At 48.7% G+C, this 21333-nt stretch overlaps 3 protein-coding genes and 1 long non-coding RNA gene across 4 annotated transcripts; 3 read left to right on the top strand and 1 right to left on the bottom strand.

Moving 5' to 3' along the window:
• Nucleotides 1-43: 43 nt before the first annotated feature.
• VPS26B (VPS26 retromer complex component B) lies at nucleotides 44-8905 on the top strand. Its single transcript, XM_071769237.1, has 6 exons — nucleotides 44-266; nucleotides 2621-2777; nucleotides 3281-3445; nucleotides 3970-4145; nucleotides 4827-4969; nucleotides 5943-8905. The coding sequence occupies exons 1-6, from the start codon at nucleotides 44-46 to the stop codon at nucleotides 6087-6089; spliced, it is 1011 nt and encodes a 336-aa protein (XP_071625338.1). The 3' UTR covers nucleotides 6090-8905.
• Nucleotides 8906-9414: 509 nt separating this feature from the next.
• Nucleotides 9415-19465, bottom strand: THYN1 (thymocyte nuclear protein 1). The gene is made up of 8 exons (XM_071769238.1): nucleotides 19352-19465; nucleotides 13356-13439; nucleotides 12138-12367; nucleotides 11935-12003; nucleotides 11532-11624; nucleotides 10780-10875; nucleotides 9980-10130; nucleotides 9415-9639 (listed from the first exon to the last, which is right to left on the bottom strand). The coding sequence occupies exons 2-8, from the start codon at nucleotides 13396-13398 to the stop codon at nucleotides 9593-9595; spliced, it is 729 nt and encodes a 242-aa protein (XP_071625339.1). The 5' UTR covers nucleotides 13399-13439; nucleotides 19352-19465; the 3' UTR covers nucleotides 9415-9592.
• LOC139807832 (uncharacterized) lies at nucleotides 13353-14124 on the top strand. The gene is made up of 2 exons (XR_011730698.1): nucleotides 13353-13448; nucleotides 13996-14124. It is a non-coding gene; the product is annotated as an uncharacterized lncRNA (long non-coding RNA).
• On the top strand, nucleotides 14237-21087 carry ACAD8 (acyl-CoA dehydrogenase family member 8). Its single transcript, XM_071769239.1, has 11 exons — nucleotides 14237-14405; nucleotides 15170-15270; nucleotides 15671-15840; nucleotides 16533-16642; nucleotides 16884-16960; nucleotides 17201-17338; nucleotides 17757-17892; nucleotides 17988-18085; nucleotides 18321-18473; nucleotides 19420-19522; nucleotides 19845-21087. Exons 1-11 carry the CDS (start codon nucleotides 14333-14335, stop codon nucleotides 19895-19897), a joined length of 1212 nt encoding a protein of 403 aa, XP_071625340.1. The 5' UTR covers nucleotides 14237-14332; the 3' UTR covers nucleotides 19898-21087.
• The last annotated feature ends 246 nt before the right edge of the window (nucleotides 21088-21333 follow it).

Genomic DNA, 21333 nt, shown 5'->3' with positions numbered 1-21333 from the left:
GCCCCCTCCTCTGTGCCCGGGGTCTGTCCGCCTGCCCGCTGCCATGAGCTTCTTCGGGTTCGGGCAGAGCGTGGAGCTGGAGCTGGTGCTGAGCGACCAAGAGAGCCGGCGTCGGGTGGAGCACAAGACGGAGGAAGGCAAGAAGGAGAAATACTTCCTCTTCTACGACGGGGAGACGGTCTCCGGAAGGGTCGTCCTCAGCCTCAAGTACCCCAACAAGCGCTTGGAGCATCAGGGCATCAAAGTGGAGTTCATCGGGCAGATCGGTGAGCGGGGAGAGGGGACAGGGCCTGCCGGTACCCAGCATCCCTTCCCGGGGGCATCCCTGCCTCGGAGCATCCCTTCCTCGGGGGCCATTCCTTTCCCGGGGGGCATCCCTTTCCCGGGGGCATCCTCGGGTACCACTCTCTGCACGGGTTGTTCCCGCAGCCACCGGGAATTACTCCCGTCCTCCATGCTCTGGGATTGAGCCCCGGCGGAAGGGTGGAAGCTCCATTCCTTTTCCAGGTCATTGTTGTCTCGTCCTATTTTCTCCCTCCTGCTCGCTCACCAATGTCAGCACACGCTCGGGGAAATTTGGTTTCCATCCTGCAAGCACAGGTCCCAGCCTGGACATCCTAGCAACCTCTTTATATGAGCTGTCTGTTTGCTTTTCTCATGTGTCTATTGACTCGGTTAGGGGAGCAGGGGCTCTGCTGAGGGCAGTAAATCAGGAGGGTTTGCCTGTACATCTTGAATCATCTTCCTAGCCCTACCCCACAGAGCCTTTTACCTGTCTAGATCAGCTTTCTGTGGGCACAGCTCAGCTGATTCCATTTTTATTCTATTCTTTGACCCTGGATGCCTGCACAGTATGTCGGGGGACTTCAAAACTTGTGGTTATCAGTGTGTAAACAATTTAATATTTCCTGTTCTTTTAGAGGAAAGGTAGCTGCCACACCCACTCTTCCATCTGAATGGAGTTGTCTGTGTTTCATGGACATGCCAGAGTCCCATGAGCTGAAATAAGCTCAGGATGTTCCCAGGGATGCAACTGTGCTCAGGTTGTGTGCTGCCTCATGTCCCTGTCCCTCCATCCTGGGGTTTAACCCTCAAAATCACTGCACAAGCTGTGGGCCTTCAGCCTTTGCATTGCAAATCATGAGGTGCAGGGAAGGGAACTCGAGGTTTTCCCACCTGATTGAATTGCTGGCCTCCTTGTGCCTTTGGATAAAACAGGGGAAGGACAGGCAGGGGAGCACCTGAAATGATGGTGTCAGTGAGCCCACTAATCAACTTATGACCTCCTTGTATTTGAGTGTGGTCATCAGTGGAAATTAAGCATCAGCTAAACTTCTCTGTCTCCTCTCTGTTGCCTCACCTGCTTCTGATTCCCCATTTTGAAGGCTTTTGAGACATATTTAGAGTAGCTGCTCTGCATTCACATAGTTGCCCAAGCAGGGTGTGTTAGGAGCTGCTGTGGCTCCATGCAAGTCTTTTCCCCTTGCCCATCATGCCATTTTAATAAGGCACTGATGTTCGTCCTGCTAATGGGACTTCCTTAATACTTTCCATCTCAGGCCAGCTTGCCTTAAATTCCAATTTTCCACTGCCACGAGGTCAGTATCTAGATGAGCAGTTAGTCAAATTGAAGTTTGTTTTATTTATGTCACCTGCCAGCCCAGCTTGGTGGCAGTTCCTGTTCTGCGTGAGGGGTGCTCTGGTGCCAATTATTTCCATTACAGAGATAAGGTGAGCAAAGGGGTGTAAGAAACAGACATCACTTAAAAGCTGAAATCTCATCATGCATCTCAAGGAGAGAACCAAGTCTCCTTGCAGTTCCTGAACGTTGCTGCTACCTCTCAGAAGCCTTCTCTGCAGAGTTTAGTGCTGACAATGAGCTTGTATATTATGTGGCTGTCTGATGACTTAGGTTTTTGTTTCCTCATCTAAACTCTATCAGATTGGCTAAGGCTTTACCTTTTCAGAAGGACTGTGTGGGTGGCCTGTAGTCACACAGCTCACGCACAAGGTTGGGAAGGACAGGTTTCATTGATGGTTTTGTGTCATGCAGAGCTGTTCATGCAGATCACAGAGTTTTACGTTGCTGTTGCTTTGACTTCAGGGAGAAAACTTGGGGCAAATGTAGAGGAAATTGTATGAGGAAACCTGTAGTCTTTTCCTGCTGATGCAAGGAGGTTGTGGGGAAAACTGAAGCAATGTGACCATGTTCCTCTTCCCTCCTGGGTGCTCAGATTGTGTTACTCAGGGTCCATGATGTTGTTCCTCTCTTTATGGTGGCAATACCTTTGGCCTGGAATACTGTGTAGAAAATTATCCAAAGGGAACATGTGAGCTGCTGTCTCCTTTTCTCAGTCTGAATGTAATAAATATTGATAATAAGAGACCCATATCACTCTAAGGCAAGCCAACATGGTTTGTTGTGATAGGTGAGGCTCTGTGGACCTCTTCCCTCCTATTTCAGGCAGGAAAGTTCTGTCCTGGTAGGTTGTCTGAACAGTGGTGAAGGAAGCAGTGATCTAGACAAGGGAGTTGCTTGCACCTGTGAAATCTCTTGCCTTTCCTCACTGTGTCCTGTGGGATTAAGCATTGCTGCTCAACCTGGATTTATGTCTTCTAGAACTCTACTACGACCGAGGAAACCACCATGAGTTTGTGTCTCTGGTCAAAGACCTGGCCCGTCCTGGGGAATTCACCCAACCACAGACATTTGACTTTGAATTCACACATGTGGAGAAACCTTACGAGTCCTACACGGGGCAGAATGTGAAGTTGAGGTGAGTCTCCTCCCTTTGCTGTCCCCACTTCTTGGTTCTGCACTGTATGCAAATACTGGTACTTGCTGTGATGATACTGGAGTGCAGCATCCCTTCCCAGACATCCCTAAAGCTTATAATCTAACTCCAAGTGCATTTTGGTGAGCTGAGTCGTGAAAGGCTGTCTTTGAGGGCTCTACTTTTATGCTTCAGTCTCTGGGGGGACGTTTTTGCTGTCATGTAATCAATCTTTTCAACATTAATAAGCTGTTCCTTGGATCCCCAGAATAGTGCTTAGGTAACTGAGGCTGACATATACATGAAAGCTTAGAGAAATCTTAGAAGTGAGCCTGCTTTTCCATGGGAGAATTCCCTCCTGTCTTTTCCAGCATGGGGTACTGGCTGCTCCAGAAGCCAGGGTACCCCTAAGACTGCTTGGGTAGCCCAGTCCAAGACTCCATGTCCCTCTCTGCTGTGTCTCTGCTACGTGTACAACTCTACTAAGAGGAGGACTCTGCTTGCAGGTATTTCCTCCGAGCAACTGTCAGCCGCAGACTGAACGATGTGGTGAAGGAGATGGACATAGTTGTGCACACTCTGAGCACCTACCCAGAGCTCAACTCCTCCATTAAGATGGAGGTGGGGATTGAGGACTGCCTGCACATCGAGTTTGAGTATAACAAGTCCAAGTAAGTGTCTCAAGAGCAGCCAGTGGCTGTTGGGAACCATCTGCTACAGGGGACAGCTTGGTTTGGAAGCCTGAGGCACGTGTCTTGCATGTGATCCTCAAAGGGATTCTTTGTTCTTGCACTCCAGTGAGGCTGGGAGACAGTTCAGATTCTGGTTGAGGATCTTCCTTGCCCATAGAAATGGTCTCTGGACCAAGGAGTGGGAAACCATGTCTGGGCCTTCCTGGGTTTGGAGGCTTTGCTGTTGCAGTGGTTTCTTGCAGATATTCCGCCTGAAATTCCATTTTTTAAATTCATCTGATCATGCCACAAGCTCTTGTCAATTTCCAAAAGATAACTGGATGAAAGCTGAAGTGCTGTTTACAGCAGCCTGGTGGAGGTGGTCGATAACACCATCTGAAATTTACAGCTGGGGTCAGGGATAGGAGCAAAGAGCCTGAGAAGCAAGTTCCTGCTCTTCAGTCTTGAAGTCCTGGTCTGCTGCTCAGTGTGTGATTGCAGTGCTTCCTTCCTTCATCTCCTAGGTACCATCTAAAAGATGTGATTGTTGGGAAGATTTACTTCCTGCTGGTGCGAATCAAGATCAAACACATGGAGATTGATATCATCAAGAGAGAAACAACAGGGACAGGACCCAACGTTTATCATGAGAATGACACAATAGCAAAATATGAGATCATGGATGGGGCACCTGTGAGAGGTGAGAAGGCAGAGGAACCCTGCAGAATTCCTCTTCTGGAGTCTTTTGGGATGGGAATATGAGCCCTGAAGTATCTCCAGCTGAATCTGTGTGGTTAGTAGTGGCATGTATCCTAACTCACTGATGGACTCAAGGCAATTTACGTGGGTGATTAAGTATGATCCCCTTCCACCTCTGGTATGGTGAGGGAGGACTGAGGCATAATGGGTTGCAATAACTGAATTCTTTCAATGTAGCAGTGGCAGAATCAGGAATAGATGTAAATTCACTGTTGGCATGGGCCACCAGCTGGCATTGCTGCAGTCTGGAGCAGAAAGATGGTGTTGTAACTCTGTGCCAATCTCCTGTGCCACTTCTTTTCCAGTTCCACTGCCCAGCAGAGTCACCTGCCAGAGAAAATGTCACCTTACTCATTTTTTCCTGCAGTGCTGCCTTGATGCAAGTCATAAATCTGTCCTGTGCTGTTAAAGTGGAGTTGGAATAGCTGTCAGCAAGGGCAGGATCTGGCTGTGGAACACATGTCCTGATTTTTTCAAAGGAGTTGAGATCTCTTAGTTCACCTTACTCCAGTTGTTGAAGTGGTCACCGAGTTGGTGGCCTAGTGAAATTTTGTTTTGCTGATGCTCTTCCAGTTGATAACTGTATGTCCTGCCTCTGCTGATGGTTCTGTACACTTTGTAGGTGAGTCCATTCCCATCAGACTCTTTCTGGCTGGCTACGAGCTGACTCCAACAATGAGGGACATCAATAAGAAGTTCTCTGTGCGTTATTACCTCAATCTGGTGCTGATTGATGAGGAAGAGAGACGCTACTTTAAACAGCAGGTGAGAGACTGAGCTAAGTTTTTCTTGGACATACTCAGTAAGGAGAGTCCAGAGGGGCCAGAAGGAAAGGTCCACACAGGTCAGATGTGTGGGGTGGTGGGGATGCACGTAGAAGGTGCCCACCTGGGACTTTTCCACCCTGTTGCTTTGTGGTGGTGATGAATTCCAATAGGACAGAGCTGCTTTAGGCATCCAGTGGTTGTCTTGATGTGCTCAGATTCTGGGGTGGAGTGTTTTGCCCAAATCTTCAGGCAGGATTCATGGTCTCTGCTTGCTACTGAGGCACCACACAAGGCTGTGGGTGGAAGCTGCCAGCATGGGGCCAGAAGGAAAGGTCCACACAGGTCAGATGTGTGTGGTGGTGGGGATGGACGTAGAAGGTGCCCACCTGGGACTTTTCCACCCTGTTCCTTTGTGGTGGTGATGAATTCCAATAGGATAGAGCTGCCCTGGGCATCCAGTGGTTGCCTTGATGTGCTCAGATTCTGGGGTGGAGTGCTCTGCCCAAAACTTCAGGCAGGATTCATGGTCTCTGCTTGCCACTGAGGCACCACACAAGGCTGTGGGTGGAAGCTGCCAGCATGGGGCCAGAAGGAAAGGTCCACACAGGTCAGATATGTGTGGTGGTGGGGTGCATGTAGAAGGTGCCCACCTGGGACTTTTCCACCCTGTTGCTTTGTGGTGGTGATGAATTCCAATAGGACAGAGCTGCTTTAGGCATCCAGTGGTTGTCTTGATGTGCTCAGATTCTGGGGTGGAGTGTTTTGCCCAAACCTTCAGGCAGGCTGCATGGTGAGGCTTCTGCTTGCCACTGAGAGTGGCCTCACACAGAAGGCTGTGGGTGGAAGCTGCCAGCATGGGCTGAGCTCTCACTGGGTGGAAGCTGCTCCCCTGGTTGAGCCTTTAGGTGCGGGTGGGGCCAGGAGAAGGTCTCCCAAGCCCTGACAAGCCCTGCTTGGCTGTGTTCCTACAGGAGGTGGTGCTTTGGCGGAAAGGAGACATAGTGAGGAAGAGCATGTCCCACCAAGCAGCCATTGCCTCTCAGAGGTTTGAGGGGACATCCTCACACAGTGAGGCCAAGCCCCCCAGCCAGCCTGCAGAGAACAACGGCCGGCAGTGAGAGGCCACGCAGAGGAAAGGCTGCTGTGGAGCCACTGGGGACAGCAGCGACCAGGAGGAAGAAAAAAAAAACAAAAAAACAAACAGAAACACTTCAGAGACTTCACGAGAATAAATATCCGTTTTTGACTTAATTCCTTTCTTCAAAGGACTCGTAGGGTGGGAAAGGGGTGGGGAGGGCAAGGCAAGCTGGAGCACTGGTTGAAGGTACCTCGGTGCTTCCCAATCAACTGCACTCCTCTGGGGTTGGATTTGTGGAGGTTTTGCTGTCTGGAGCTGCCTGATCTCCTCTTTGCCCCCGGAGCCCTTTTTTTTTCAGGGCTGCAATGGGGAGGGAGAGAGCAAGTGAAGGCCAAAATCTGCTGCTTGCTTCCCAGCGGTGTGGAGGTTGCTTTGGGGCTGTGCTAGGATGGATGTTCTTTTTCTTGCCTTTCTGAAATCCTGATGAGGAAAGAGGACACAGTGTGACCGTGTCCTTGCTGTGCAGCACCCGTCTGCATCTGATGGAGCTGTGGCTGCTGGGAGGGAGTGAGTAGGAGGAATGCAGAAGGAGGTGGCACAGGTTGGGCAAGGAGGTGAAGGTCCCAGTGCTGCTGGGGGGGGACATCAAGGCTCCTGGATGAGAGCAGTTCCTCCCTGGTCCTGTCCCAGCAGCTGCCTGAGTGCCCCTGAGGTTCAGTCTCTGATTGCTGTGCTCAGACAGGTCCCAGTTGCTGCTGCAGAATGGGGGCAGAGCAGGCATGAGAGCTCTAGAGTAGAGTTTTTGGATGGTGATAAATAAATGGAGGCTCTCTTGGGAGTGGGCTTGGGCTGCCCTGTTCATGTCTGTGTCCTTAGGATAGAGCAGGCTTTGTGGCAGGGAACAGGCTTGTGGTGTTTTGTTTGATCCCCTCTGCCTGTGGGGTGGGGATCAGTAAGGACAGAAAGGGGATGCAATTTTTGTAAGAAGCTCATGGTCTGATGAAGCCAAGCAGCAACTGGAAGGATAGTGGGGCTCTGATTCCAGACACACATTCCTGAGGCCTGAGATGAAGTCACGAGTGAGGTTTGAGGGTTTGAGGGTATTCCAAGAACTGGGAACCTGAATGTGGGTTGTTTTGTTTTTTTTTTTTTTCTTTTTTTAAAACTAAGCTTCTTTTATTCTTCAGCTAAGTAGAATCATGAAAACATTCCCAGAAGGGAATCATTCCTCCATTGAAAATTAGATGTGGTTTTGTAGACTTGATTGATTTAAGTCTGGAGAATATCCATCCTGTTTAGATGCCCTTCAAGGAAGCAGGTGGTTAGACCTCCTACCAGATAGAGAGATGAGCCTGCAGTAAATGCTGGGATATGAGCTCTGTCAAGTAGGATTTGTCTGAATTTCCCTGTGAGTTTCTGGCTCACTAGGGTTTTATCCAGCTTCCTTTTGATGCTGGAGCAAAAGTCCTCTGCCTCTGTCCTACAGCTGATTGTATAATAGTTATCTTGCAGCTGGGAAATGGAAGTATTTTCTGGTTTGTGTAGTGGAACAGTGCTGGAGGAGGGAGTGGGACCTGGGTGGGAAGGGGAGCTTTTTATGTTGTAAGACAGCTACTGTATTTCAGTGATAAATGTGTGTTTCTGCTTGCCAAAGTAAGTTATCTTTTACTCACCACGTGTAAGGCTGTGGTTTTTTGTAGGGCTGGACAGTCTTGCTCTGTTGTAGAGGACACTAATGATCTCATTCTGCTGAATACTTGTGTCACACCATGTTTCTGCTGTGTAGTAGTGAAGATGTGGCTTGCTTTTCTTTACATGAGAAGTCTGTGCCATGGGCTGGAGCCATGTCTTCCTAATACTGAAGCAACAGCTGATTTAAGACAACTTCCCTGTTATGCCAGGCCAGGGGGTGGTCACCTGCTGCAGGTCTCACGTGGCAAAGGAATCTGGATGTTGCTTTTGACACCTCCTCTCCCCCTCTTTGTGGGGTGGAACCACAAAACACAATCTTTTAGAGACAAGCAAAGCTCCCAGCAGGAGCCCCTGGGGATAGCAGACCATCTTTGCACAGCTGAACTGGGCACAGCAGCACCCTGACTGCCCTCTGGCTTACCCTCAACTTCCATCTCACCTAGAATTTTTTTTTTCCTTGTCTATTCCTCTTGATTGTGGGCTGGGTGGTGGTCAAGAAACCCCATGGATGAAGAGGACTCTGCATTCCACAAGTGTTTTGTTTACTGGCCAGATAGCATCAGTACTGGATCTAAGACAGGAGTTGTCAGGAGAGTTCTGTTAAGCATCTGTTCATCACTTCTGGTGGGTTTACTTGGAAAAGATTCATTAGTGTTGGGTTGTTGTGTTATTTTGGTTTTTGGTTTTGTTTTTTTTTTCCTACTTGGTACCCTTCTCCCCACTGTCCCTACTTGTGGAACAAGAATTTAGAAGTTGTCCCCATTTTTACTTAATCTGAAATGGACTATTCAACCTGTTACCCACTGTGTTTGTCTGGAGTGGAGCAGACATGCTGAGCATCTTCAGAGTGAAGCTGAAGCATAAGGTCACTCCAGGACAAGGTACTATAGAAAAGTGTTTCCTTAGCATGATAAGGGGCATGGATGGCCGTGTCCCCCTGAGGTGGGTGGTTCTGTTCATACTTGGGTCATTCCCTCTCTCCCAGGCAGTGTCTGGCAGGGGGGAGTGTGCCAGAACTAAACCAAGCAGTGCAACCTGTAATTAAGCCTCTGCTGTGTTTACATGGTTCTTAATTCGTTGTCTTTTCAATGGCTGTATTTTAAAACTTGGTTTTTTTGTCTCTCCAATTAAAAAGAGCCAGCCCTGGCTGTCAAATGCTGTGCATGAGTTTGTCTGATATGGCTTATATTGCCCGGCCTGGGTCTGCTTTTATTTTGGTTTGTTTTATGGTATTAAGACATTTTTCTGTAGTGCCATACTGTGCAACTCTCCAAACATGCTCGAGGAGTTTGTCCTTTGTTATCTTCTTGGTCTTCCTTTAATCTATGTCACTCCATGGAAGCTGTGCTGGTGGAGGACCCACATAGCTTGAAAATTAGGAAGCTAGCTTGATTTTCTTCTATTTCCCTGATGTCAGTACTCAGGTAATATGGGAAGTTTTGTACCTGTAGGATGTTAAGTGGCATCTGCTTTGCAGCAGTCAGGCTGGATGTGTACATCAGAACTGTTCTAGGGAGAAGCTCAGTGATGCCTTTCTGCAGAAAAATATCCCTCTACAGTACATGGAACTGCACTGGATCCTGTAATAAGCATCCTCAAGGAAGATGTACTGGTCTCATCCCTCATGAGGTAAGTTGCAGGTCTTCCCACTATTAAAAACTGAGTAGCTTCAATTGATTCTAAACAGCTTTATTTAAAAACAAGCAAAAATAACAGTGTCTCAGACGTGAAGCTGCAAGTCATGTGCAGGCATGTTCTTGTTGCTGTGATTGGGCAAGTGACCTGGGGAATTCTGCTGGTTTAGGAAGAGGCATCAGCGGGCTGGGTAGAAGCTGTGCTGCTGTCAGTTTCTTAATGTGGCTTTTCCTCTTCCAGACTCAAGACAAAATCAAATTCCTCTGCGTTGAAAAGGAAGAAGAAGCCATAAGAGGAATTTCCATGGTCATAGAATCCTAGAATTGGCTGGGTTGGAAGGGACCTCAGAGCTCATCAAGTCCAACCCTTGATCCACTCCCATTGCAGTTCCCAGCCCATGGCACTGAGTGCCACATCCAGGCTCTTTTGAAACATCTCCAGGGATGGAGAATCCACCACTTCCCTGGGCAGCCCATTCCAATGGCTGAGCACCCTCTCAGTAAAGAAATTCTTCCTAATGTCCAACCTAAACCTCCCCGAGGTCTGGGTGAGGGCTGCCTCTCAGAGGGAATGGCACCAAAAGTCCAAAGAAGGTGTTCTTACCTTTTGTCAGTGGTTGGATGGAAAGACGTTGCCTTGTGAAAAGCATCATGTTCTTTAGGGGGCCCCCATCTGTTTTGTGTGCCAGGTGGTGAGTCTTGATTTCAGAAAGGGGGATGAAACGTTTTGTCATCCTCACAAACTGCACATCCACCTGGGAAGTGATGGGCAGCAAAGGAGAATGGTTGGAGCAGGGTACAGCCTCCAGATGTCACATGAGATCTTTTTTTTTTTTTGGGGAAACACACACACACACACAAAGATTTTAAACTGAAGCAAATGACTGATGAGTCCAAACTTGGGATGGTATGAAAGCTTTCCCTTGCTCAAGGCTAAAAGAACTTTCAGGTATTTCTGGCAGGTGATTTGTTTACAGGAATCTCTGCACTGTGCACTAGCAACATGCAGTCATGTTGTCACAGGCAATGCAAAATTAAGATGTGGCACGTAGCCAGCCTGCAAACACTCATTTCTTGATAGTGCAGCATGCCTCAAAACTACAGCTTGCTTTGCTGTAGGCTGACAGTGGCACTTCAAGATGTTTGTTCTCTTTCCTAACTCAGAATTCTACATGCATGGAGGTCAGTTCTGCACCCAAGTAAGATCTGAAAATTTAAGGAGATATATTTTGGCAGCTTTCTGGAAGAGAAAGGGGAAAAGGCAGAGAATACCTCTCTCTTGAGAGAGAGAAAGCTAAGCCAGGGCAGAAGATTAAGTAGATGTGCAATAGGATGCAGAGGTTTCTACCTTCACTAGGCTCACACACAGAGCTTGAAACAGTTGTACTTAGTTTACAACGTTACCATGGACCATTTGGGGTTCTCTTTTCTGCTGGAGGAATCATAGTGAGGATCCTTCTGATCAAACTGTGTGTGATCAGGGTAAGCCTCCTTTACAATCTGAAGCAGAAGGGGAGAAGAATGGGAGACAAGTTCCCATCAGTTAAAATCCATCATTGGCAACAGGTATGAAATGCCCTCAAGCAAGCTGTGACTATAAGGAATAATCCTGGTGCAAAAATGAGGCTTGCTTTCCCTGAACTCCATTCCAATGGTGAGATGCATTCCCTTTTCATTTCTTGGGCACTGCAGAACAGTCTGGCTGTCACAGAAGCATCACCACCTCTTCAGGGAGCAATGCAGAAGAAGCACACACAGCAGAGGAAAATGGGGTAGATGATGACAGTCTTTGTGATGAGTTCATCTCTTGAAGAGAAAGTTTTCCTGTGCCCTAGGTTTTATACTGCTGCCTTGCAGGCTCAGCTGACTAGAACTTAGTGATTCATATTTTAATCAGTGTGGAGCAACACTTGGCTGGGAGTGCTCTGAAATGTCACCAGGAAACCAGCAGTTTGGTTCCATTCCTCTGGGGAAAGGTGCCTGACTCAGCCCTGCTGGAACTGATGCTCTAGGCTCCCTTGCTGCTATGACTGGACAAATTTAGCATTCTTTTGGTACTGAGACAAAGGTAAGGCTACTGAGCTGTTTGATAACCCATCAGGTATTCCTTTCCCCTTTTCTGCCCCTGAAATACAGAACAAGAAAGAGGCACTCACCTTGACAATGCCAACAATTCCAGGCTCTTTGCAGTTGCTGTGGTAGAAGAAGGCTTGCTGCCCAAGTTTCATGGCTCTCAGGAAATTCCTTGCCTGTCAGGTGTAAACAAGACTGAGTCTGAACTCTTGGTATCAAGAGTTTCATTATAAGCAGCAAGGAACAAGAATAAACAACAGAGCCACTCAGATAAGGTTTCCTACAGTTGTATGGATGTTTTGTGCTGCAATGAAATGAAGTGAAAACAAGGCTAAAGAGCAAGATCCTGTTGGATAGAAAGTGTGTGGGAATTCAACAGCTCAGCCACATTTGTTTAGAGACAGCAGGAGACTGAAGTTAGCTGCAAGCAAACAAGGACTGGGGAAAAGCACACAGAGCAGGGGGATCATAGGTAGTGCCCTTTACCTGGTAGTTCCTTACTCCATCCCAATAGGTTGTCTGATTGGGCTGAGCTTTCAAATCATCAATGCTGAACTGGCAAATGGAAGGAAAATACAGGTTAAGTTCAGTTCTTTACAGTGTCTGTTTACCTTGTGCCTAAACATGCTCTGGTTAGAAGTGAAACTACTTCTGTACTCTGCTGAGTAAGGATGGGTGTCAGTGCTTACTTTCACATCCACTCCCTTCTCCAGCCTGCTCTCTGGTTCTGATTTCAGAAGCCAATGGCAATATGTTATCTTGCTTTCTTCCCCACCAGAGTCAGATTCTTTGGTCTTCTTCCAGTTCTTCCATCCTGACTTTGAACCCCCAGCTGGAGGTTTTGTGGATTTCTCTTCTTCCTCCTCATCCGAAGCCTCCTCCTCAGTTTTGGCAATTTTAGCATCAGGCTCTTTTTTATCTTGAAAGAAATAATAATAATAATAATAATAATAATAATAATAATAATAATAATAATAACAACAACAACAACAATAACAATAACAATACAACAGCAAGCATTCAGATAAAGCACATTTTATTTCCAATAAGGAATGATGCTGAAACACTTTTAGCTGTCCAAGCTGTTACCAGACACTGGTATTTGACTGCAGCAGAAGTTTGGTGCACTCCAGATGCTATGAGTAAGGCAGTAGCATTATGCACCAGTGTTTCTCAGTATTTCTAGTTTGCATCTAAAATGAGGATATATAATTTTTTATACTGTGTGCATAAATGTAGTTTAATAGTCATAACCAATCATCAAAAGCCAGGATAACCCACGTTACCCACATGAAGTGCAGCTATTTTTTTTTTAATTAATTGCTGAGAAATCAAAGGCTGATTTAGGTGAGTTTGGTAAATAGCAGGAGAATTCAGCAGTAAAGCAAACTAGTTCAATTATTGCAGTAGCTGGAAACCTCAGATTAATTCTCCACTATGTTATCTATACACAGGGGGTCCTTATCTCTGATTTTCCAGGACCCAGACAGCAAAAAACATTTAAGAAGAGATTAAAGGCTAAGAAGGTAGTTATTTGCTGGAGTCAGTTAAGCACGAGTGGCATGAATGAAGCCAACTGTGCAGCTTTTTCATCTCACACCTTAAACACCACATAATGTTGTCCCAAATGAAACTGGGTATACTTTGACCATCTCCAACACGTAGGATCCAAAAGCTCCACATGAAAGGGCATGAGTTACATTTAACCACCAGGTGCTGAAAATACATCATTGTCCCTAATGAGCAGACTCATCTCAGTCACACATGGCTGCTCAGCCTATTTTTACAGAGGAAATGCTGTCTGCAAGACATGTGGCTCTGCCAGGCAGTTAAGATGACTGTGCTTTCACTATAGCTCAGAACCTGAAGTGAGAGATGCCCAGTTTAGTTAGGATGTCAGCACAAACCTGCAACTGCTCCTTTGTCTCTCTTCCTGCTTGGCCAAGGCATCTCTGGTCTCTTAGAATTCTCTTCTCTTCCCTGAGAAGCACCTGCAGGAGGTGAGAAGAAGAAAAGAGTTATTGCTTATTGGAGGAAGCTGAAAAAAAAAAAAAAAAGAGCTCTCTGAGACAGAGAACAGCAAAAGCCATACAGTGAGTGGCCAGAAAATCAAATTTCTTGTTCCTTGAGCTCAGCCATTTCCTTGATCAGTGCAAACGCTGGCACTGCTTGCAGACCCCACCCTGGGCGTGCTGATGGACACCAGCAGAAGCTTCTGCAAGGGCTGCTTTGCTCCACCCTGGGGAAGAAAAGTCCTGAAGCGTGGTGTAAGCGTGTGTGTAACCCCCCCTCTGCTGGGGTTTTGGGAGCAGGAGCACAATTTGCCTCCAGCCCCCGGTCCAGGGTGCCTGGCTCTGCCTGTTGCTCCCAGATGATGGATCTCCCTTCGGGAAAGGCAGCGAGCTGGCTGGTCCAGCCCCTACCCCCTCCTGCCAGCAGCCTCGGGGAAGTTATTTGTCTCCGAGCGGCTGGCATCAACTTTTCCACCTTCTCTGCCAAGCTTTTCCCACCCAGCCCAGGCTCCCCCCTCACCGGCTCCGGCCGCAGCAGCGTCTCCTCGGAGAAGGGAAGGAGAGAAGGATGCTCCCCGAACCTCGGCGCAAAGAGGAGGAAACCCGAGTCGGAAGCGGCTGAACCGTTATGCAAAATAGTAATAATAAAAAATAAAAAAATAAATCTCTGAAGTCCCGGCCTCTCTCTCTCTCTCTCTCTCTGTGTGTGTGTGTGTGTATGGGTTTCCTTCCCTCCTTCCCTTCTGCCACCGCGAGAGCTGGAGGCTCCGGGGGCAGGACTACAGCTCCCAGCCTGCCCTGGTCCCGCTGAGTCGGGCCGAGCCATACCGGGCCGAGCAGAGCGGCTCCGGGCCGAACCGGGCAGCCCCGCTATGGGCTGGCCCGCAGCCCCCCGGCTCGCCGCCCGCCTCCTCCTCCGCCGGGGCATCGCCTCCTGCATCGACCGTAAGGCTCCGGGACGGGGGGAAAGGCCCGGTACTGGGGGTCCTGGCCCTGCCCGGATGGGTAGGATAGTGCCCACCTGACCCGAAAAATCCCTTCCCTGGTGGGAGGGAGGCTGTGAAGCCAAGGGTGTCTCGGAACTGCTTTGCCCAAGGCTCCAGTGGGTTGAGTGTCCCCGTCCGTGTGGGTTCCCCCCGCGGTGGTGAAGTCTTCTGATGGCTGTGGGTAGCACCTGGGCTTCTCCTCCAGGATTCCCAAACGCTTCCCAGGTGGCTTTGGTGTTGAAATATCACTGCGTTTAGGATCTGAAAAGCTGCAATCCTAACTGCAGGAGGAACCCCCCAACGTTGGGTCTACCTGCAAAATGAAGGAGGAGTTTCCAACTGCAGGATGTAACCAAACTTCAGATGAGGTTTCCAAAGGGCTGCTTTATTCATTCCTTCTTTCCAAGTGTCACTTCTTTGAAGTCCCAGGACTGTGGCTTTGTATTTCTGCAGCACAGACCCCACAGACTGTGGTTTGTGCTGCCCCTGTCCTGGTTAATGTGGAGCAGACAGAGATGGCTGGGACCTCAGGTTTGTTGTGTCCCAGGAAATCCCCCTCTCTCCCAAAGCCTCTCTAAGCATTCATGGTAGTCCCAAGGAACACCTGCAGCAGAGCCCCTGAATTGTTTGTGTGAGCTAAGGGATACTTTGAAATTGACCAGGTTGTGGAAGAGGTGGAAGCCTTGATTTACCTGCATTCTCCTCTCTTCCTGCTTTTTCCAGCATCCGCAGGCCTGAGTGAGGAACAGAAGGAATTCCAGAAAGTTGCCCTTGATTTTGCTGCCAAGGAGATGGCTCCACGCATGGCTGAGTGGGATGAAAAGGTGTGACAGCCTCAGGAAGGTTGCACTGCTCACTTCTTCCTCCCTTAGGATATTACAGTCCCATGGGTCTCCTCGGAGGGGCTCCTGCAGTAGCTCCTTGGTGCTGTAATGCCATCTGTAGAGCTTTTCCTTGAAACTGCTGTGGCAGCTGGGGTGGGAAGACATCAGAAATACCTTGAAGCTTTCCTAGCCAGGCTATTCAATCATCTGAAAGCTGAATTTGCTCCTGAAGATGGGATGTATCTGTCTAGGTAGCTGCCTCTTTAACCCACCCAATCAATTTAAACTCTGTAGAAGTTTGGGACCAGACTTGGTAGCCCAGGTGTACCAAAAGAGATTGAATATTGAGCTTGAAAGGATCCTGAAGATTTACTTGCGATGTCTCTGCCTGTCCCAACAGGAAATATTCCCTGTGGAAACCATGAGGAAGGCAGCCCAGCTGGGATTTGGTGGGATCTATGTCAAACCAGATGTTGGTGGCTCTGGATTGTCACGACTTGATACCTCTGTAATCTTTGAAGCTTTATCAACAGGATGTACCAGCACCACTGCTTACATGAGCATCCACAAGTGAGTGTCTCTGCTCAGTGGTGGGTGCTGGCAGCCTGGCTGGAAACCACTTTTTTTTTTTTTTATTATTTATTGTGGGCTATAAATCCAGCTGGCTTGATGCTATTGACAGTTGGGACCCCTAGGAGACACATGGCTGAGAGGATCCCTTGACAGCAGTAAACAAATAGGCTACAGAAGCTGAGATACCACCAAGAAGTAATTTTAGCTTTGTGGCATGCAAGATGGGATCAAGTTCTGGATTTTGTTCCCTCCAATTAAACTCTATAGATAGTAACCTGCCTGGAAAAAGCTGCTGTGCTTTGGTCATTCTGTGACAGAGCCCAGAGGCTGATAGAGGCCCTATTCTGCTTGTACAGACATGTTCAGTGATGGTCACACTTAGCACAAAAAGTTGGAGTGATGAAGCCTCCTTCCAGGTGCCAGGGCTTAGTGTTGAGGGGAATGCCAAGGAACCTGCTGTTCCACAAGGTCTGTGGTGGATGGAAGGTGATCTCTTTCCTCCTGGCTTCTGTGGCATGGAATTTTGTTCTGTTTTGAAGTGGAGCAATATGCTTCCAAACCTTGGTGGTTTTGACTGAACCCCACGTAGCTTCGTTCTTCTGTTCAGCCAGGGATGTTCTTGGAAACCCCACCTTCCTCCCAGGGCTGTGCTCACACAGTGCAATGCTTCTCCTTCTCTCCTGCTCCAGCATGTGTGTTTGGATGATTGACACCTTTGGCAATGAGGAACAGAGGCACAAGTTCTGCCCATCTCTCTGTAGCATGGAAAAATTTGCTTCTTACTGCCTGACTGAGCCAGGTGAGCACCCTCAAGCAAGAAATTGTCTCCCTTCCCTCATTCCTAACATGGTTTAACTGGACATGAACGTTCCATGGAGCTGGAGGTGAAAAGTTTCTTTTCACATCCATTTGGGCAATCACCTGGAAGTTGAGAAGGGGCAGATGGTGACTGCTGAGCTGCTGATGGTACAAACCTCGTGGGGGTTTGCAGGTTCTACAGACCTGCTGCTTCACTGGCTGCTTCCTTTCCTCTCCAATAGGAAGTGGAAGTGATGCTGCTTCCCTGCTGACTGCAGCTCAGAGGAAAGGGGACACCTATGTCCTGAATGGCTCCAAGGTACCTCTTTGCTCTGCCTAAAGCTGGGGCCTGGGGCTTTTCTACCTCCTACTGTCTCCTCATCTCTCTGTTCTCCCAAAGCAGGACACGCTCTGCATCCACCAGAGCTTAGTACAGTTGGATCCCTAAATATCTCCTGGCCGTGGGGTCTTTACTCCTCCATCTTGGTACCCCAGGTGGTGCTTCAGGCTCAGGGTCAGCATTTGAAAGCCACCCCTGTCATTTTGTGCCCTTCTGCAGGCCTTCATCAGTGGGGGAGGTGACACCGACGTGTACGTGGTCATGTGTCGCACAGGAGGCCCAGGCCCCAAGGGCATCTCCTGCCTGGTGGTGGAGAAGGGGACACCAGGGCTCAGCTTTGGCAAGAAAGAAAGGAAGGTAAGAGGCTTGGTTTCCTCCTGCATGCCTGAGAGGAGTGCGGGACAGAGACAAGCTCTGTGCAAAAGAGACAAGCTCGTCTGTGCAAAGCATGAGGGATCTCTTCTTGGATGGGACCAGAGTCCCAGCTTGGCATGTTTTTTTCCAAGCCAAGTCCAACTTTGGTGGAGTTTGCCCAATACCTTTGGTAAGTGAAGTATTTTAGTGCCAGGAACATCAGGGTTTGTTGGATCTCAAACACATGCATTCCAATGTCCAACTTGGCACACTGAGGCCAAACCACACAGATTACAGGCACACTGCAGCAGCCTGGAAAGGAGGCTGAGGGACTGAGAGCGAGCTGGGCAGTTCTCTGCTAGGATCTGGAGGTGTGCTGCTGCTCCTCAGGCTGTCTGGAAGGTGCTCTGTTTTTTCCCAGGTGGGCTGGAATTCCCAGCCAACTCGGGCTGTGATCTTTGAGGACTGCATTGTTCCTGTTGGGAACCGGCTGGGAGCTGAAGGGCAGGGCTTCAGCATTGCTATGAAGGGACTGAATGGAGGCAGGATAAACATTGGTAAGAAAAGGTGGCAGGGGAGGAGGGCAGGATCATCTTGCTGCCCATTTCTGTCAGCTTCATACTCATGCTGTGTCCTTGGCTTCTTCCACCAGCTTCTTGTTCATTAGGAGCTGCTCATGCCTCTGTTCTTCTGGCTCGGGATCATCTCACTGTCAGGAAACAGTTTGGAGAACCTCTAGCAAACAATCAGGTAACCTTTCCATCAGCTCTGCACTCCCAGAGCTGGGCTTTTTCTGATCCTGGATGAATAAGCAGCCAGAGGATCCCATCACTCACTTCAGGGGGTCTTCCTTGGAGAAGTCAGGAACGAACGTGCATTTCCCACGTGAAGCCTGACACCTGGAAGTCCTGGGGATGTGGTTTAAGAGCCAGAATCTTCCAAAGCTGCCTAGCTAACTTTGCCCTTGGGTGCTGTCTGCTGGCAGTACCTGCAGTTCAGGCTGGCAGAGATGGCAACACGGCTGGTGGCAGCACGGCTGATGGTTCGTCACGCGGCACGGGCGCTGCAGGAGGGACAGGAGGATGCAGCTGTGCTCTGCTCCATGGCCAAGCTCTTTGCAACTGATGAGTGCTTTCTGGTATGTTACACAAACCTCTGTTGGCTCTGCAAGAACTGGAGAACCCTCTTGGTGCTTAGGATGTCAGAAAGGACTCGGACACTGTAGCAACCCAGACCCAAATGTGTTCGTTGAGCCGCAAGCCTCATTTCAAGTCCAGAATGTTTTCTGGGACAGAATTCTGCACCCCTGGAGGCTGCAGGAGTTGCCTCCTGGCCTCTTGTGCTTTCTCTGTGACTTTCTAGGGGACCAAGCAGGGACACAGGACAGGAAGGAAAGCGTTTTTCTATTCAAGGGATAATATGCATGCTACAGGTAGCAAGCGGTGTTTCCCAGACCACTAAGAAATAAAATGGGGCCACAAAATTTCCCTGAAAAGGGAAACCAAGAAGGAAGGAAGAGAAAGGAGAAGGAAATCTGCCCCGTGACACTTGCTAGATCAGTGTCATTTAGGAGCTACAGTACTTTCTCTGCATTCTGCATATTTGCTATTTATTATGTTTAATCTCCGAAATGGACAGTGATACAAGGAGTTTCTATAGAAACCAGAGCCCCGAGCAGATCCCTCGCCTGACTGACCACTAGATGGGGATCTGACGTTTTGCTTTTTCTACCAGTAGCACCATAAAAATGCAGCAAAAACTGCCTCGGTGAAGTAAAGCATTCCCTGGATATTTCCATGCACTCGTGTTCACATAAATGTGAATTAATGTGAAACAACACTTGGGCAACGTGATGGCACTAACAGCAGCACTGATGGGGACTGGGGTATCACACCAGACCAGACCAGATGGGGACCTTGCTGTCACACCAGACTTTGTTGAGAGATGAGATTAGGGGATCAGAAAAACAGGAAAAAAAAAAGAAAAAAAAAAAAGCCCAGGTTCCTGGGCTCTTACCTGGTTTCTGTCCCTGACTTGTCCTCAAGACCACACGAGTCACTTCCCCAGTGATATTTTCTTCTTAGATCTGTAACCAGGCTCTGCAGATGCACGGGGGCTATGGCTACCTGAAGGATTATGCTGTGCAGCAGTTTGTACGAGACATCAGAGTCCACCAGATCCTGGAAGGTAAAAGATTCTCTTACCAGTACAGCCCTATATCCATATATCCAGTTCCACTCAATGTCTGGAGCCCTCTGAGGGCTTCTCAGTGCCCAAATAAAAAGAAGCACCAGCATCTGTCACTTCAAAGCCACTTTGAAGCCTTTCCCAAGCAATGTGCTGGCACTTTGCAGTTGTATTTTGGCCCAACAGCTCCTAAATGCCAACTTAGTTGGTGGGAAGAGCTTTCCTGCAGATTGCAGATCAGGGAAGAAACCTTGTTGCTTTTATTTGTGGCAGAATTGGACCATCTCCTAACTTTTTCTTTTGCATCCTTGTCCTGCTGCAGGTACCAACGAAGTGATGAGGATGATTGTGGCCAGGAACCTGCTCCAGGGCTGAAGCCAGGAGCTAATATCCAGCCTTAAAAACTCCTTCATCTGTGAGCAACTTGGTCTGTTTCCCTCCCCTCTTCACCAACTCTCTCCCTGGGTGTGGAGAGGGGGAATAACCCCCTGGAAATTCTTTTTTTTTTTGCCTTATATTGACAGCTGGATGCCACCCACACGCTGCCACAGCAGCAGCAGCACTCTGTGCCTGGCAGAGCTGCTGTTGCCAGGCCAAATATTTATTGTGCAGCCTGTCAATAGCTGTCAATAACCACTCTCTGTCCCCAGTCCTTGGTCCCCAGGGCTGCCTGCCACCCCTCCTCCTCAGAAGAGCAGCTCTGCTGAGTCAGGGCTGAAACAGGAGCTGCGGGCAGGGGTGCAGCTTCATCCCAGAGGACTCTCAGTCTTAGCAGGGAGATCTTGGCTTGGAGGGAACTCCTTGTGCTGCTGGCAGAGCTGGTGCTGAGGACATGCCAGGCACAGGCACTGCAGCCCTCACCAGCACTGGAGGGCTGGGGCTCTTTCTGGTGCAGGAATATCTCATTCTCTTGCCTTGCAACTGCTGGGTCCCATGCAGGGGCAGAAAAAAACAGCAGGAAATTACAGTTCTTTCTCTTTTCTCTCTTTTTTTTTTCTTTTCTTTTCTCTTCTCTTTTTCCTTTCTATTATCTTTTTATTTTCCTTTCTATTATCTTTTTATTTTCCTTTCCTTTCCTTTCCTTTCCTTTCCTTTCCTTTCCTTCCCTTCCCTTCCCTTCCCTTCCCTTCCCTTCCCTTCCCTTCCCTTTCCTTTCCTTTCCTTTCCTTTCCTTTCCTTTCCTTTCCTTTCCTTTCCTTTCCTTTCCTTTCCTTTCCTTTCCTTTCCTTTCCTTTCCTTTCCTTTCCTTTCCTTTCCTTTCCTTTCCTTTCCTTTCCTTTCCTTTCCTTTCCTTTCCTTTCCTTTCCTTTCCTTTCCTTTCCTTTCCTTTCCTTTCCTTTCCTTTCCTTTCCTTTCCTTTCCTTTCCTTTCCTTCCCTTCCCTTCCCTTCCCTTCCCTTCCCTTCCCTTCCCTTCCCTTCCCTTCCCTTCCCTTCCCTCTTCCCTTCCCTTTCCTTTCACTTCCCTTCCCCTTCCCCTTTCCTCCCCCTTTTTTTCCCCCACCCCTTCCTTTTTTTCTCCCCTCCTTCACCTACAGAACCAATAAACCAGCAGTGAGAACCCTCAGTTTTCTCCTAAGCATTTAAGCACAGAAAAAGCTTTTGGGAACGGTGCCTTTCCCCTGAACCTCTCACCCCAGAACCGCACCAGACCCTCCCTTCCCCAGCCTGGGGAGGAGCCCCAGATGGCGGAGCCGACAGCGCTCGCTCGGCCTCAGACCCATCTCCACAGCACACACCAGTTCCCCGCAAGCCGGGGAGGGGTCTTTCCCGCACTCCCATCCCTCAGCAGTGTGCCCAGGTGGCCAAGAAG

Source organism: Heliangelus exortis, chromosome 26, assembly GCF_036169615.1.
Source record: "Heliangelus exortis chromosome 26, bHelExo1.hap1, whole genome shotgun sequence".
Classification (NCBI taxonomy): domain Eukaryota; kingdom Metazoa; phylum Chordata; class Aves; order Apodiformes; family Trochilidae; genus Heliangelus; species Heliangelus exortis.
The sequence above is the reverse complement of the archived record's forward strand: the minus strand, read 5'-3'. Positions and strand labels throughout refer to the sequence as shown.